This window comes from Peromyscus maniculatus, chromosome 17 (genome assembly GCF_049852395.1).
Source record: "Peromyscus maniculatus bairdii isolate BWxNUB_F1_BW_parent chromosome 17, HU_Pman_BW_mat_3.1, whole genome shotgun sequence".
NCBI lineage: Eukaryota > Metazoa > Chordata > Mammalia > Rodentia > Cricetidae > Peromyscus > Peromyscus maniculatus.
In genome coordinates, this window is record NC_134868.1 from 45,526,897 (window position 1) to 45,540,783 (window position 13,887).

Below are 13,887 nucleotides of genomic sequence, written 5' to 3' on the forward strand. Positions count from 1 at the left end.
GAGTTCGAGGCCAGCCTGGTCTACAGCGCGAGCTCCAGGACAGGCGCCAAAACTACACAGAGAAACTCTGTCTCGAAAAACCAAAAACAGAAAATAAATTAAATAATATAAATAAAATAGTGTTTCGCAGACAGCGATTCCTTATCTCTGGCATGTGTCAACTCCCAACGCGGCTCAATCTCAAGACACCAGAGAACCCGAGACACAGTTAAGGCCAGGAACCTTCCTTTCTCACTCATGTTTCTACCCGGGTCCACCAACGAGATCGGAAGGGGCGTGCCGCCACGGGGGCGGAGCCAACCACTAGCCGGTGGTCCAGCTGACCGGAAGAGGAAGGTGCAGTCGGAATCAGGGCCCCTCCAGTTAGTTATACCTTCTTAGGGGTGGGTGTCCCGGCGGTGTGTGGCCGATGGTGAGATGCCGAGCGGCAGCCGCTGCCCGGACTGCGGCTCCTCTGAGCTCGTGGAAGACTCACATTATTCTCAGAGCCAGCTGGTGTGCTGCGACTGCGGCTGTGTGGTCACCGAAGGGGTCCTTACGACCACCTTCAGCGACGAGGGCAACCTCAGAGGTACTGGTGGAGCCTGCCCTGGGGATAGCCTGGGGCGGGGGAGTGCTTAAACCCACATTCCCAGCTCCCTCCCCCACCCCGCGCGCCTTTTTTTTATTTATTTATTTATTTATTTTTTTTTGGTCATGTGCACAGTTAAATGTGGGAGAAGCTCGCTCCAAGTAAATTAGCTGGAGGAGGTTGCTAGTCATCTGTGTTCCCCAATACCTACTGTGGTGTCTGGCGTTTAGTGGGTATACTGGATTGTGGATGAGTGAGACCTAATCAGTGTTGAAGGCTGGCTGGTAAATTATTTGGAAATACAACACGAACCATTACCCCATGGTAGTTTGTAGCACCAACTGGCAAAATGCACCTCCGTTCCTACCGCGCCATTGCTTAGTAGTTCTCAACCTATGGGTCTCGACCTTTTTGGGAGCTCGAAGGACCCTTTCACGGGTCTTGTAGCCGAAGACCATCCTGCATCTCAGTTATTTGCATTATAATTCATAAAACTAGCAAAATTACAGTTATGACGTAGCAACGAAACTAATTTTAGCGTTAGGGGTCACTACAGTGTGAGGAACTGTATTAAAAAGGGTCACAGCATTAGGAGGTTGGGAACCACTGGGCTAGTCCTTGACTAGTGCAGCCCGCGAAATGGGATGTACCAGAGAAATAACTTGGAAAATTGGAATCACCAGCGCTGCTTTATATAGTTCTGTACTGTCTGTCGCTGGATTTGGTGCTACTGAAGACATAAAAAGCCTTTACTTTTACATGGATGGGTATCTTCTCTGAGATGAGAAGTAGATACATAATAATTTGAAATCTCCCTGGTCTGATGTGGTCAGGGGGCAAGGAGATGAATGAATGGAGGCCAGCTGTGCTATTTGTTTTTCTTTGTTGTTGTTGTTGTTTTTGTTTTTTTTTACAGAAGTGACATATTCTCGAAGCACAGGGGAAAATGAACAAGTTAGTCGCAGCCAGCAACGAGGTGAGAAGCAACCTTTTTCCTTAAATTTCAGCTTTGCTTTTATTTACGCGACTCTTCAATGTTTGGTTTTCATATTTGTATGGGTGTTCTAATTGCATGTATGTGTGTGCAGCATGTGCATGCCTGGTGCCCATCGAGTCAGAAGAGGGTGTTGGATCACATGGAACTGGAGTTATAGGTGGTTGTGAACTGCCATGTGGGTGCTGGGAACTGAACCCCAGGACCTCTGCTAGAGCGGCCAGTGCTCTTAACGGCTGTGCCATCTCTCCAGCCCAGAGAATCAGCTTTTTATGATACGGTGGCTTTAAGGAAAATTGTCTTGATGTCTGAGTCCATCTGTGTGTTCTTGTTTTCGGCATTACTGGTCTAAGATAGGCTAGAAGAGAGCAATAGCTGATGTGGTGTAGGCCTACACTCCCAGCACTCAGGACACGTGAGGCAGGAGGATAGACTTGGAGGTCAGCCCAGCTACATCGTGTGTCTTAAAAACTAAAAGGAATTGTGGTAGATGAAAGTTTGGGTCTGCACAGGGCTTAATGTAGCCTCAAGGAGCCTGGGTAAAGCTTGGCTTTGGAGCTAAGGGGTAGGTTGGTGATAGAGTATGCACCTATCATATGTAAGGCTTGGGGTTCAATCCCTGGTACCAAAACAAATGAGAAACTGCCCTGTCCATAAGTCAAAATAACTCATAGAAGGTGGTGGGTTGAGTGTGACCTTTCCACAGATGTTCTCTAGGGATAAAGAGCTTGCCCAGTATGCCTGAGGATCTCGAGTCTAGCTCCAGCACCATAAAACACATGGCCACATCAAGTGTTCTGTTAGTACAGGAGGGCGTATTATTTGTGCATCTGCTATATAGGGCAAGTTTAACAGACCTGAATTAAGCCCTAGCTGACCTCTCTGCTTGCTGTGTGTTTTCCTAGACCTCCGTCGGGTGAGAGACCTGTGCCGGATTCTGAAGCTGCCCCCCACGTTCGAGGATACAGCAGTCTCCTACTATCAAAAGGCCTATAAGCTGTCTGGCATCCGCGCTGCGAGGCTACAGAAGAAGGAAGTGTTAGTCGGATGCTGTGTTCTAATCACCTGCCGGCAACATAACTGGCCCCTCACCATGGGAACCATCTGCACCCTATTGTACGCAGATCTGGATATGTTTTCCGGCACCTACATGCAGATCGTGAAGCTTTTGGGGCTGGATGTGCCATCTCTGTGCCTGGCAGACCTGGTGAAGTCCTATTGCAGCAGGTACTTGTTTGTCTAGGAGGAAAGGCTGGGTAGGGAGGTGCCCTGGCAGATGCATGCCTTCACCAGAGCCTGTCTCAAAGGGGGTGGGGGGTCTTTCCTTCCCATTTCACGCTTACCACCGAGATCAATACCATTTGTACTTTTCTAGAACGCTGTAATCTTCCAGTCTCCTTTCCATCACAGGATTGGGATAATGTTTTTTAAAAAAATCCTTAGCCAGCCTTGGCATAGGGCCACTGAGTTGCCTGACTCCTGCTTTATGAATGGCGATCGTTCGAGTTACGTGCAGGGGCCATGTGTCACTGTATGTAGTGGCAGGGTCACCTCTATATCGAGTCCAAAGATACTAGTCAATAGTAGAACAAGGTTCGAAGCTGAGGTTTTAGTAAGATTCTTAGCTGTTTGGTTTTAGACAGTCTCGCACAGCCCAGGCTGGCCTAACAAGCATACTTTAAAACAAAACCAAACCACAAAATGGCTGACCAAGTATGGTAGCACATACCCTTAATCCCAGCACTTGGGTGGCTGAAGCAAGAGTTATCTGGAGTTCTAGACCAGCCTGGATTTCATGATGAGACCCTGTGTTAAAAAAAACCAAACCAACCAACCCCAAACAGTAATGGTTGAAACTTGGTCATATCCTGAGTAGATGCATATAATGGTACACTTTCTATGTAATGGTACACATTCTATGTAATGGTACACTTTCTATGTAATGGTACACGTTCCATGGAGTAAATGAGGACACTGGAATTGTGCCCTAGGAAGGTGCTCAGCTATGTTAGCGCCCTTTACCTGGCACGTTTCCCGCCCCTCTTTCTCAGTGCCTCTCTCCCCAGTGACCTTGACTGTCCCTAGGACAGAACAGCTTCCCCATCCACCTTGGGTAGACTGCCCTTCTCTCCCTGGAAGAACACCCGTCATTCCCTTGACCTTCCTTCTGGTTCTTCCAGCTTCAAACTGTTCCAGGCTAACCCATCCATGCCAGCCAAGTATGTGGAGGACAAAGACAAGATGCTGTCTCGAACCTTGCAGCTGGTGGAGCTGGCAAATGAGACGTGGCTCGTGACGGGGCGGCACCCCTTGCCTATCATCACTGCAGCCACCTTCCTGGCGTGGCAGTCTCTGCGGCCCTCGGGCCGACTGACATGTTCTCTTGCCCAGTTTTGTAAGTTGGCAAATGTGGATCTGCCCTACCCGGCTGCCTCCCGCCTGCAGGAGCTCCTGGCTGTGCTGCTCCGGATGGCCAGCCAGCTGGCCTGGCTGCAAGTGCTGAAGCTCGATAAGCGGACCGTGGTGAAACACATCGGCGACCTTCTCCAGCACCGCCACATGCTGGTCCGCATGGCCTTTCGAGATGGACCATCGGAAGTGGAGACCCACAAGCAAGAGCAGCGGGGGCAGGCACAGCGAGAGGAGGCGGGGGATGGTACCTGTGATTTGCCCAAGAGGAAACGCCCTGCCAGCCCCGCGCCTCTCCTCCCACCCTGTATGTTGAAGCCTCCCAAACGGACCCACCCCCCGCCCCCCGTTTCTGTAGTGACCGGAGACGAGAACATTTCCGACAGCGAAATCGAGCAATATTTGCGCACCCCTCAGGAAGTCAGAGACTTTGAGAGAGCCCAAGCTGCTGGCCAGGGAGCCACGAGTGTCCTTACCCGCACTGATGCACATTCTTCAAGGCGCATTCAAAAATTCTGACTACAGTTTGTTAATAGGCCTGCCGTGCTGCCAGAAGTAAATGTAGATGCCCTTGGGATATTCCTTTCTTATTTAAAGGAACCAAGAGGAGCAGTTAATTGGACCCAACGCCCTAGAGAAGTTGGGAGGCTTGTGGAATGTCTATAGGTGGGAAAGCCTGTCCTTGGTGCAGGCAGGCAAGCTGGCCGTCTCCAGTCTGGGATGGATCCCTCCTAAGACTGCTGAAGATCCGCCCAGCTCTCTTCTGCCTCGATGTGAAGTAAACATTGCTGTTAAAGAGCTGGCAATCCTCATGGTGTCAACCGTCACATGAGCAGGAGCCGCGACTCCTGGCCCAGGCTCAGTTAGGTTCTAGTGGTCTCACACTTTCATAAGCTCTGCTACATCATTAACAAAAGGACCATGGGTGGACTAAGGCTGTCGCTCAAAGGGCTTTGCAAGACTTTAATATATTAAAACAGAGAGGCATCTGCTAGAAAACATTCTGTTGTATAAAACCAGAACTTTTAAAACAGATTTTCTTTGGCACTTTGTCGTCTCCCCCCCCCCCTCCCCGGCATATTGCAAAAAGCTCTCCAGTGCTAAGGCGTCGGCAGGGTATGTAAACAGCAGCCAGCATGTGTGGTAGAGTAATACAAAGCTTCCCTCTAATATTGTCTGTGCAGCAAGCATAAATAATGGGACCCATCTCAAGGAGTGTGGATTCTCCCCCACTGTGTTCTCCCACCTGACCAGACCTGGGTACCCTACTGCTTCAAAAGGCCCAAGGTTTCCTCTCCTTCCATGTGATTCTAGTAGAAGGCATTTTAAGCTGGGGGAAAATGGTTGCTGGGGTTTTTATCGAGTAGTGAAAGCAGACTCTTGGGCAGCCAGGACCCAGGTACTGCCTCCGAGTCTGGTCAGGTTTCAGTGAGTTGGGAGATGGTTTGGCATTTTAGGCTTCTAACTGGAGTTAGAAATCGGATTATCACCATGGCTTGGCCACAGAAGCCTCATGGAGGCATTTTTTCCTCAGTCCCTTGGAGATGGACAGCTGAGAGCAGGCAGTGGGTGTTGTAATTGAGCAGCTAAGTGGACCCACTCTTGAGACAGGTGGTGCCCGGATCCAAATAGCAGCTCCCTCGCCTTGAGGCTTTAGGCACCTGGCGGCATCACTTTCTCAGGTGCTCAGGGTTCAGGTTTTGTTCTGGAAGACTTGTGTACCACCCCCTAGGGATCATGTCTCCCTAACTGGGCACCTCTCTCCCACCTGCCCCCTGTCCCACGGGACTTAGCTGACCTCTAGAGTTGCCTACACACTGCCCCTCCCCCTTGCATAGTTGATCTGAAAAGGCAGCACCTGTTACTCCCCCGGCAGGGCACCTGGCTCACCTGCTAGGATGGTTTCCCAGGCCAAAACTGGGCGAGAGGCCTGGGATCTTGGCAGTCACACGGTGCCTCCTGAGGCTGGTGAGGAAAAGGCAGTTCCCAGGTTTCCTGCGCCTACCTGGGCTGTGCTTTTCCACTCCGTTTGCGGGTCACCCCACAGACCGACGGAACTTTTACCCCCTACCTGGAAGGGCACACCAAAAACTTTGACCATCAAAACTGGTCTAAACTGATGTCTGGGATTGTCTGTCGCTACTGCCGAGGGGATAGTCCACCAGACAACCGGCAAGCATCTGCCTCTCCCTTCCCCAGCCCCGGTAACTAAAGATGGTGAGCCCAGGAGCAGCCACGGGCACGGCCACCTCAAACCTGCACATAGGTAGACAGCTTGGACCGCCCAGGAGGATCTGGGAATAAACAAGCCAGCCGGTGTGGCCGGCCCATCCTAAATCTGGCCCGCCTCTGCCCTAGACAGTGGTCTCGCTCTTCCAGAGGCCGGTCTTCATGCAGCCTCCCGCCATGGCCTCTGCACCGGTCACACTGGAATCCTCGTACTTGCCCCCCTTGGGGGCGCCGTTCAGACTGCTGGTGTTGAGCGGGTACGAGCGGCGCTTGCTCTCCCGCTCCAGTGCGCTGCCGCTGCCCTTGAGGTTGTCCCGGCTGGCGCAGCGGCGCTGCCCGGGGCGCCCCGTCTCCGAGGTCGGCGCTGCGCTGGTGTCGCTGCCCTCCGACGGCGTGAGCATGGGCTCACCCTCGAGTGGGAGGCCGTCGCCGGGGCTATTGCGGCTGCTGCCGGGGTAGCTGTCGGAGGGGCTGTTGTGCAAGCTGCCGCTCTCACTGGACAGCAGCTCGGGAGCTCCCGGGGACGCGCCCGCGCGCAGCGCCTTGAGCCGGCTCTTGCCGCCAGTCTCTCCGGCTCGGTGCCCCTTGGCCCGACTCTTGTGTACTCGGCGTCCGTGGTGCAGGTTGTTATGGTGCCGGGGAGCTAGGCTGCCACGGGCGCCCGTGGGCTCTGGCTCTCCATCCCCGCGGGCAGCCACGCCGGCCTCGCACACCTGACTCTGGGCTACCTGCAGGTTGGTGAGTTTGCACGGGGGCGGCGGCGCGCGGCCACTGCTGCCACTTGGGGAGGACTTGAGGGAGGCTGGTCCCTCCCCCAGCACTGGGGATCCCTCGTCCGCAGCCGTCGGCAGGGCCCGGGGTGGGGCGTGGGAGGCCGAGGGTGAAGCAGGAGGGCAGCAGGCGCGCCAGGAAGCCCGGACATCCCTACGCCTGGCACAGTGGTGCGTGAAGACAAAGAGGCCCAGAGCCGAAGCTGCCACACCATAGAGACAGCTACACACCACTCCGGGCAGCCAGCGCTGAGACACGGCCAAGGCGCCACAGGCCCACATAGCCAGGTACAGGAAATGCGTGGTCATCAGCGCCCCCAGCTGGACTCCCGGAGAATAGACGCCATCACCAACCTCGGGGGGCGCAGGTGTCCCTCCCCCTGCGCTAACTGTAGCCAAAAGGGAACCAGAGTCACTCAGGAGGACGCCACTGCTCCTGAGCCTGGTGGAACCCCTCAGGTCTTCCCCTGGCTCCGGAGAGAGCCTACTGTTACCCTGCTTAGGATTCTGGGCCACGTGACCCCGTAAGTGCAGGCCCGCACACAAGAAGTAGATCCAGGTGACGGGCAGAATCAACGCCACCGGTATGTAGAAGGCACCAAGGCTCGGACGCCACACCAGCCAGCAACTAGGGGGAGACAGAGGTATAGTGGATGAAGGGTTTGGAGAGCCCTGGAGGCGGGGCCCAGGCTGGGTGGTTGATGAGGTAGGACGTGGGAAGTAGAGAGGTGAGGCAGGACCTGGCTTAGTCGGCATGCAGGGGGCGCTCTGGCTGGGTGGAACAGCGGGCCGGGGGCTGGTGTGGAGGTTGGGGCAGGCAGATGGGGATGATGGGGCAGGAGGGAGAGGCGCTCACTAGGGACTGTGGTCCCGGTAGTTGTGGATGTTGACCGCAGCGGTGATGCCGCAGATTATGAGGGGGATCCCTCCAGCAATCAAATAGAACCTGGGGGAGGGCGGGGTTTGAAGGTCAGAGAAATGGAGCGCTGGAGGTAAGAGAACCAGGTGCTCGGAGCCCTTGAATTGAATGTCTCTATCATCTCCTCTGTCCTCTTAAAATCTGTGTGACTTGGGGAGGTGGGGGGAGGGCAGGGATGTAAGGCCTCCTAAGGGAAGGGCAGCTTCTTCAGAACTTGGCCAAGAACTGTGCTCTGAGGGGCAAGAGCCGAAATTGTTCTCTCCAACCTTAAACAGTCCAAGGGAGGGATGTCACGAAGGTTTTTAGGATTCCCACCCAATGCCCTTTGGTGTCAACTCCTTTCCCTATCCTTATCACGCCTGAGAAGCTTGTCTCTAGCCTCTGGAGAGAGATCTCCGGGGATCCTGTACCCGCCCCCAGACACCCCAGCTTTGCTACGCCTATTATTGGGTCTTGAGGCCCCTCCCCATAGCCGAGAGCTGAGCGCACTCACCGGAGCATGGGGCGAGGACCAGGCGGGGCCGCATCCCCTTCTTCTGGAGGGGGTGCCCTCCAAGTGAGCTCCTTGTGGAGGACACGAGCCTTTACCCCCATCCAGAGCAGCGTGGACAAGGACGAGTAGTGCAGAGTGATGCCCACCTACAAGGTCAAGGCACTGAGGCTTGGGACCTGAGCTGCTGACTGGGCTACACCCTGGAACGTCAATGGCCGTGTATGTTCCCACTCTGCCCATGTCTCCAGCATCCCACCCAGGTACTCATCATTCTGGTCCCTGCTGGCGCCCTCTCTGCTTCCAGCAGGGGCTTGCGCTCTCTCTCTCTCTCTCTCTCTCTCTCTCTCTCTCTCTCTCTCTCTCTCTCTCTCTCTCTCTCTCCTCTCTCTCTCTCACCCCAGGGGTTCTCCAGGACCCAGACACAGCAGTCTGGCTGACACATGACCGCTCCTCCACTAGGATGCCCCCCGCTCTCCACTTTGAAACTCCATCTCCAGCGTTTTTGGAGCTAGTCTGACCATTCATTCCTGTGACTCTACACATCACCCCCTTCCCAACCCTACAAGGCTCGCGCAGAGAACAGAGGAGCTGGGGGCTGTGTCCATAAACCTTATTCTTCTTGCTCTGCCCCCTCTTCCTCTGAAGTCACTCAGTTTGGAGTGCCCCATCCCCTTCTTACCGCTTGGCACACCATTTGGTAGTTGGTGAGAGTGATGCCCCCCACGAAGACAGCAGAGGTCATGGCCATGTGGAAACACAGATTCAACAGCATGTGCCAACCCTTCCGGGACACGTGGATGGAGCTGCCCCAGAAAGAGTCTTTATTAATGAGCTGTCCAACCCCCCCCCCTACAGCAGCAGTTCTCAACCTGTGGGTCCAGACCCCTGACCCTTTCACAGGGGTTATTTATCAAAGATTCTGCCTATCAGGTATTTACATTATGATTCGTATCAGTACAGTTATGAAGTAGCAATGAAGTAATTTTATGGTTGGGGAGGGGTCACCATAACATGAGGAACTGTATTAAAGAGTCTCAGCATTAGGGTGGTTGAAAACCGCTACCCTACAGTGTCTTAAGACCACTGGGAGAGCCAAAAAAGAGAACGCAAATGATCTATGGGTATGTGCATAAATGTGCTCCAGGCCATGGGAAAGACGTCCTTAATCCCCCCCACTTCCACTTCCTCACCCCCAAAATGTGCTCTTCAACCCCAGAGCCTAGCCAGGTCATGTGGACCTGCCTGAAGAAGAAACTTCTGCCAGCCTGTGGGGAGCCTCCCCCCACCCCCACCCCCCGGCCCCACACTCCCTCCTCCCTGGAGCAGTGCTCACCTGTGGTTAAGGATGTAGGTGATGATGGTGGAGAAAAGGCAGAGCAGCAGCAAGGCCGTGCAGGGGTAGACAACGGGATGCAACCCAGCTCCAGAACCTCCTACCTCCCGAGGGAATGCACTCAGCTCCTGGGAAGGGGTGTGTGTGAGAGGGCTGAGCAGACCCTGTCTGTCCCTAAGCCACTGTCCCTTATATTGACAACTGCCTGTCTTGGACCTGCATACCTGGATGCTTTAGTCCATTTGGTAGATAGAATACAAGTATGAAGACAGTCACTCAAGAAGCTGGCCTCAAGAAACACTGACGGCTTCCCTTCTAGCGTTCTGCTTTTCTAGGGAAATTCTTTTTAGATGCCCAGTGGAAAACTCAAAGACGGGGGCTAGAGAGATGGCTCCGCGGTTAAGAACACTGGCTGCTCTTCCAGAGGACCCAGGTTCAATTCCCAGCACCCACATGGCAGCTCACAACCACCTGTAACTCCAGTTCCAGGGGATGTGACACCCTGACACAGATATACATACAGGCGAAACACCAATGCACATAAGATAAAAAGAAATAAATCACTTTCTAAAAGTTCAGATGAGCTAAGAGGAAGACGGCTGTCTGCGATGAACGTCTGCTCAGTATCAACAAAAGCTGGATGAGGAATGGGATAAGGGAGCGGATGACTACACATGTTCCCAGGTTGCTTTTCTTGATTTTTTTTTGGGGGGGGGGGTATTCAAGACAGGGTTTCTGTGTGTAGCCCTGGCTACTCCTGGAACTCCCTTTATAGACCAGACTGGCCTTGAACTCACAGAGATCCACCTGCCTCTGCCTCCTGGGTGCTGGGATTAAAGGCGTGCATCACCACCGCCTGGCACCAGGTTGCTTTTTAAGTACAATTCAGGTCAAAATAGGTATGGTGATGCATGCCTATTATCTCAGCACTTGGCTGCTTGGAGGCAAGAAGATAAGCAATTCGAGGCAGGTCATTGTCAGCTTGGGCTGGGCTACAAGAAACCCTGTCTCAAAAAACCAAACCAACCAAACAAAATAGGCCCTGAGGGCCAAGCTAGATGGCCCCAGATCCATCCTGAAAGATGGAAGAGGCAGGAACGAGGGTCATTTCCCATGAACTTTGCCATCAACAAAGGACAAGGCTGCTGTCCTTCCTGTATTTTCTTGTAGCTCCAAGTGATCAAAGTACCACAGTCCCTATCTCCTACGCATGTTCCCTTGCCTCCCTGCATCTCTGCGCGCGCGCACGCGTGCACACACACACACACACACACACACACTCTCACACACACACCCACACACTCATACTCCCCACATACACACTCCCCCTTCCTCTCTCTCACACAGACTCACATACACTCACTCCCCCCCAACACACTCATATCCCCCCCCTCTCTCTCTCTCACACACACACACACACACACACACACACAAATACACACACACACACTCACACACACACCATTATACACACCATGAGCACAGCCACGTTGCCCAAATGCTGGCAGTACAGCGAGCTGACATTGGGCTGGCTGAAGCGGAGCTTGCAGCCTTCGGAACTCCAGCCCCCGGGCCCCTCCTGGTTCCACCAAGCTGCCATGGGGTCAGCGCCTTCAGCCCAGTGCCGCAGTGAAACAGCCACCGGCTCGGTCAGGTTTCCCACGCCGCAGCCACCTGCAGGGGACAGGGAAGTCCACACAGACACACGAGGCTGTGAGGAAGGCTGCCGAGAGAGTGGCGAAGCAGAGCAATTGTCGCGGTGATCAGAGCATGCAGGGATCCTGCTGACCTGGGGACAGAGCTAGATATGGTGTAGGTGACAGTCTACCCAGGGAGTGGGGTCGGGGACGGGACAGGTGAAACCATTTGCCAGGTCTCCCCACCCTAGGTGCCCAGTGAGGTGTGACATTGGCTGCACTGCTAACCCAGAGGGCAGGACAAGCCAAGTGAGGAGGGATCCCTGGAAGGAACAGTTGGCATCTGGAAAGAGGGGTGGATGAGGTCAGGAGAAAGCCTGAGGAAGGAATTAAGCAGAGCTACTACGTGGGAGAAAGTGCCTGTGACGTGGATCATACAGCCCCCACCCTACTTCCACATCGCTCCATCAAAACAGTTATTAACCCATGGGGTTGACAAAGTGGAGTGAACCCTTCCTCTGATGACGTATCATCCAGGTCTCAGAGACACTTGAGTTTTCCAGGCAGGCCTCCCTGGCCCCTAACTAGGTTCAAAAGAGCACCGTGACTCCACAGTCCAGGCACCTTGCCCTGCCTCGCACGTCTAATGACTTGGTCAGCGCCTGTCAGCTGAGGTGCGCACTCTTCTTAAGGGCGAGGACCCAACTGCCTGGTGTTCAAGCATATCTCGGCCCAGCAGAGACTGACACACGCTAAGTCCTTAACAAGCGTTCCCACCCAGACTGGAAAGAGCCCATTTTAGGAACAGGAGAGGAGCCCAGGGTAGTGACGGCAACAGCTTCATGGCACACAGGACCCCGCATGGCGTGTAAAAGAAGGTAGATATTATAAACCCGTGATGCTCGAAGGGGCTCTGGTGGGGTGCACAGTGGTATTTTCAGAAGGTAAACTGGGTGTGTTCTGTGTCTAGGATATACAGTGTGGGTCCTACAGTAGATGGAGATTGCCTGGTGAGCAAGCCCAGAGTTTGGAAGGTGGAAGGAAAGAGAGATTCAGAAAGATACGTGTGGGCAGGTAGTAGAAGAAGAACTGTTCCGGATGGGACGGACCAACCAAGGACAGGGTTACAGTGATCCGCTCAGCTCCCGGGGACCAGACCGCAAACAAGGCAGTGTATCCTCCTCTCCTGCTCGGGTCTCTACCCTCGATGCTGTGTCTGGAAGTCCTGACTACCTCTTGGGATTTATTGGGCCAGTCCCACCTCTGACCCCGACGCCACAGCTGTCTTGTCTTTTAGGACACTTCTCTCCAGAGCTGCTGGCCTCGCAGTCTTAGGAGCCTCTGGCTGGGGTAGCTCTGGGGGTGTTATTCGAGTATTCCACTACTCGAGAAGCAGCAGCCATTGTGGGGGGCAGGCCATGGCCTTCATGTTTTCCTCCTTTTTTTTTTTTTTTTAGATTTATTTATTTATTTATTTATTTTTTTTTTTTTTTTTTTTTTTGGTTTTTCGAGACAGGGTTTCTCTGTGTAGCTTTGCGCCTTTCCTGGAGCTCACTTGGTAGCCCAGGCTGGCCTCGAACTCACAGAGATCCACCTGGCTCTGCCTCCCGAGTGCTGGGATTAAAGGCGTGCGCCACCAACGCCCGGCGTAGATTTATTTATTAAGTATACAGTGTTCTGCCTGCTTGTATCCCTGCAGGCCAAACGAGTGCACCAGATCTCATTACAGATGGTTGTGAGCCACCATGTGGTTGCTGGGACTTGAACTCGGGACCTCTGGAAGAACAACCAGTGCTCTTAACCTCTGAGCCATCTTTCCAGCCCCCATGTCTTCCTCCTTATAACAGCAAAGGTAGTGCTCATGTAGTATGGCTGACCCAGCCTGGGGCCCATGGGTGCAGTAGGTCTGGGGTTTGGCGTGAAGGGAAGGAATTGAGGCCTTGTGCTCACAAGCTTTCTGATTTGTCATATGCTTAGGATATAAAAGTGTCCTATGTCTGGGATATAAAACCATGTACCCCAAATCCTGTTCTCCACCAACCCCTTCCTTTACAGGCCATCTCCACTCCCACCCTCCTTGAGGCACTCTTGAGGTTTCTGCTATCCTCTGCCGACTGTACCAGGGCAGGAGGGAGCCACGAATACAGAAGGAGCCAGACAGACATACAGGAAGGGAGTCCCTTACTGGTTCCTGCAAATAGGACCGGGGTGGCCACACCACGCCTCTTGCCAGGCCCAGCTGCTCCAGGACGGGAAGCGTTGCCACGGCTGCGGAAAAGACGGCCATTTCTGAAGACCAGCAGTTGCAGGGTGCAATCTGGAGGGACTGGGGGAGCCAGGGCAGCCGGAAGGGTTGAGAACAGGCTGGGGGGCAGCTGGATGGAGGCCAGGGCCACGCTATTCTGAGGGGACATAGGAGGTCCTCAGAGATACTCAGCACCCCTGGGTTTTGATGTCTCCCAGTCCCTTCCTGTCTCCTGCCTTGTCCCTCTTCCCACCTTTTATTACCCCTCCTTCACAGCCCCCTCCACC

The 13,887-nt window shown here is 53.9% G+C and overlaps 2 protein-coding genes across 3 annotated transcripts in view; one reads left to right on the top strand and one right to left on the bottom strand.

The window, feature by feature from the left end:
* The first annotated feature begins 321 nt into the window (after window positions 1-321).
* Brf2 (BRF2 general transcription factor IIIB subunit) lies at window positions 322-5,009 on the top strand. The gene is made up of 4 exons (XM_006982921.4): window positions 322-571; window positions 1,488-1,547; window positions 2,471-2,792; window positions 3,746-5,009. The coding sequence occupies exons 1-4, from the start codon at window positions 418-420 to the stop codon at window positions 4,491-4,493; spliced, it is 1,284 nt and encodes a 427-aa protein (XP_006982983.1). The 5' UTR covers window positions 322-417; the 3' UTR covers window positions 4,494-5,009.
* Adgra2 (adhesion G protein-coupled receptor A2) overlaps window positions 4,912-13,887 on the bottom strand; it is a 44,707-nt gene continuing 35,731 nt past the window's right edge. Inside the window, exons 13-20 of one of the 2 annotated variants that reach the window (XM_042263028.2) lie at window positions 13,541-13,757; window positions 11,193-11,392; window positions 9,719-9,846; window positions 9,065-9,188; window positions 8,386-8,531; window positions 7,830-7,919; window positions 7,468-7,601; window positions 4,912-7,362 (exon numbers count right to left, since the gene is read on the bottom strand). In XM_042263028.2, coding sequence (XP_042118962.1) covers window positions 6,329-7,362; window positions 7,468-7,601; window positions 7,830-7,919; window positions 8,386-8,531; window positions 9,065-9,188; window positions 9,719-9,846; window positions 11,193-11,392; window positions 13,541-13,757 — 2,073 coding nt within the window. In that variant the 3' untranslated portion in view covers window positions 4,912-6,328. Of the gene's footprint in view, window positions 7,602-7,829; window positions 7,920-8,385; window positions 8,532-9,064; window positions 9,189-9,718; window positions 9,847-11,192; window positions 11,393-13,540; window positions 13,758-13,887 lie in introns of both variants that reach the window. The other variant, XM_006982922.3, reaches the window with a different exon arrangement.

Excerpts from the sequence above, each read along its gene's own strand:
- Brf2 (XM_006982921.4), top strand. The coding sequence starts at position 418 with ATGCCGAGCGGCAGCCGCTGCCCGGACTGCGGCTCCTCTGAGCTCGTG. Across the intron at positions 572-1,487 it reads CGACGAGGGCAACCTCAGAG|AAGTGACATATTCTCGAAGC; the intron begins GTACTGGTGGAG and ends TTTTTTTTACAG. Across the intron at positions 2,793-3,745 it reads GTGAAGTCCTATTGCAGCAG|CTTCAAACTGTTCCAGGCTA; the intron begins GTACTTGTTTGT and ends TGGTTCTTCCAG.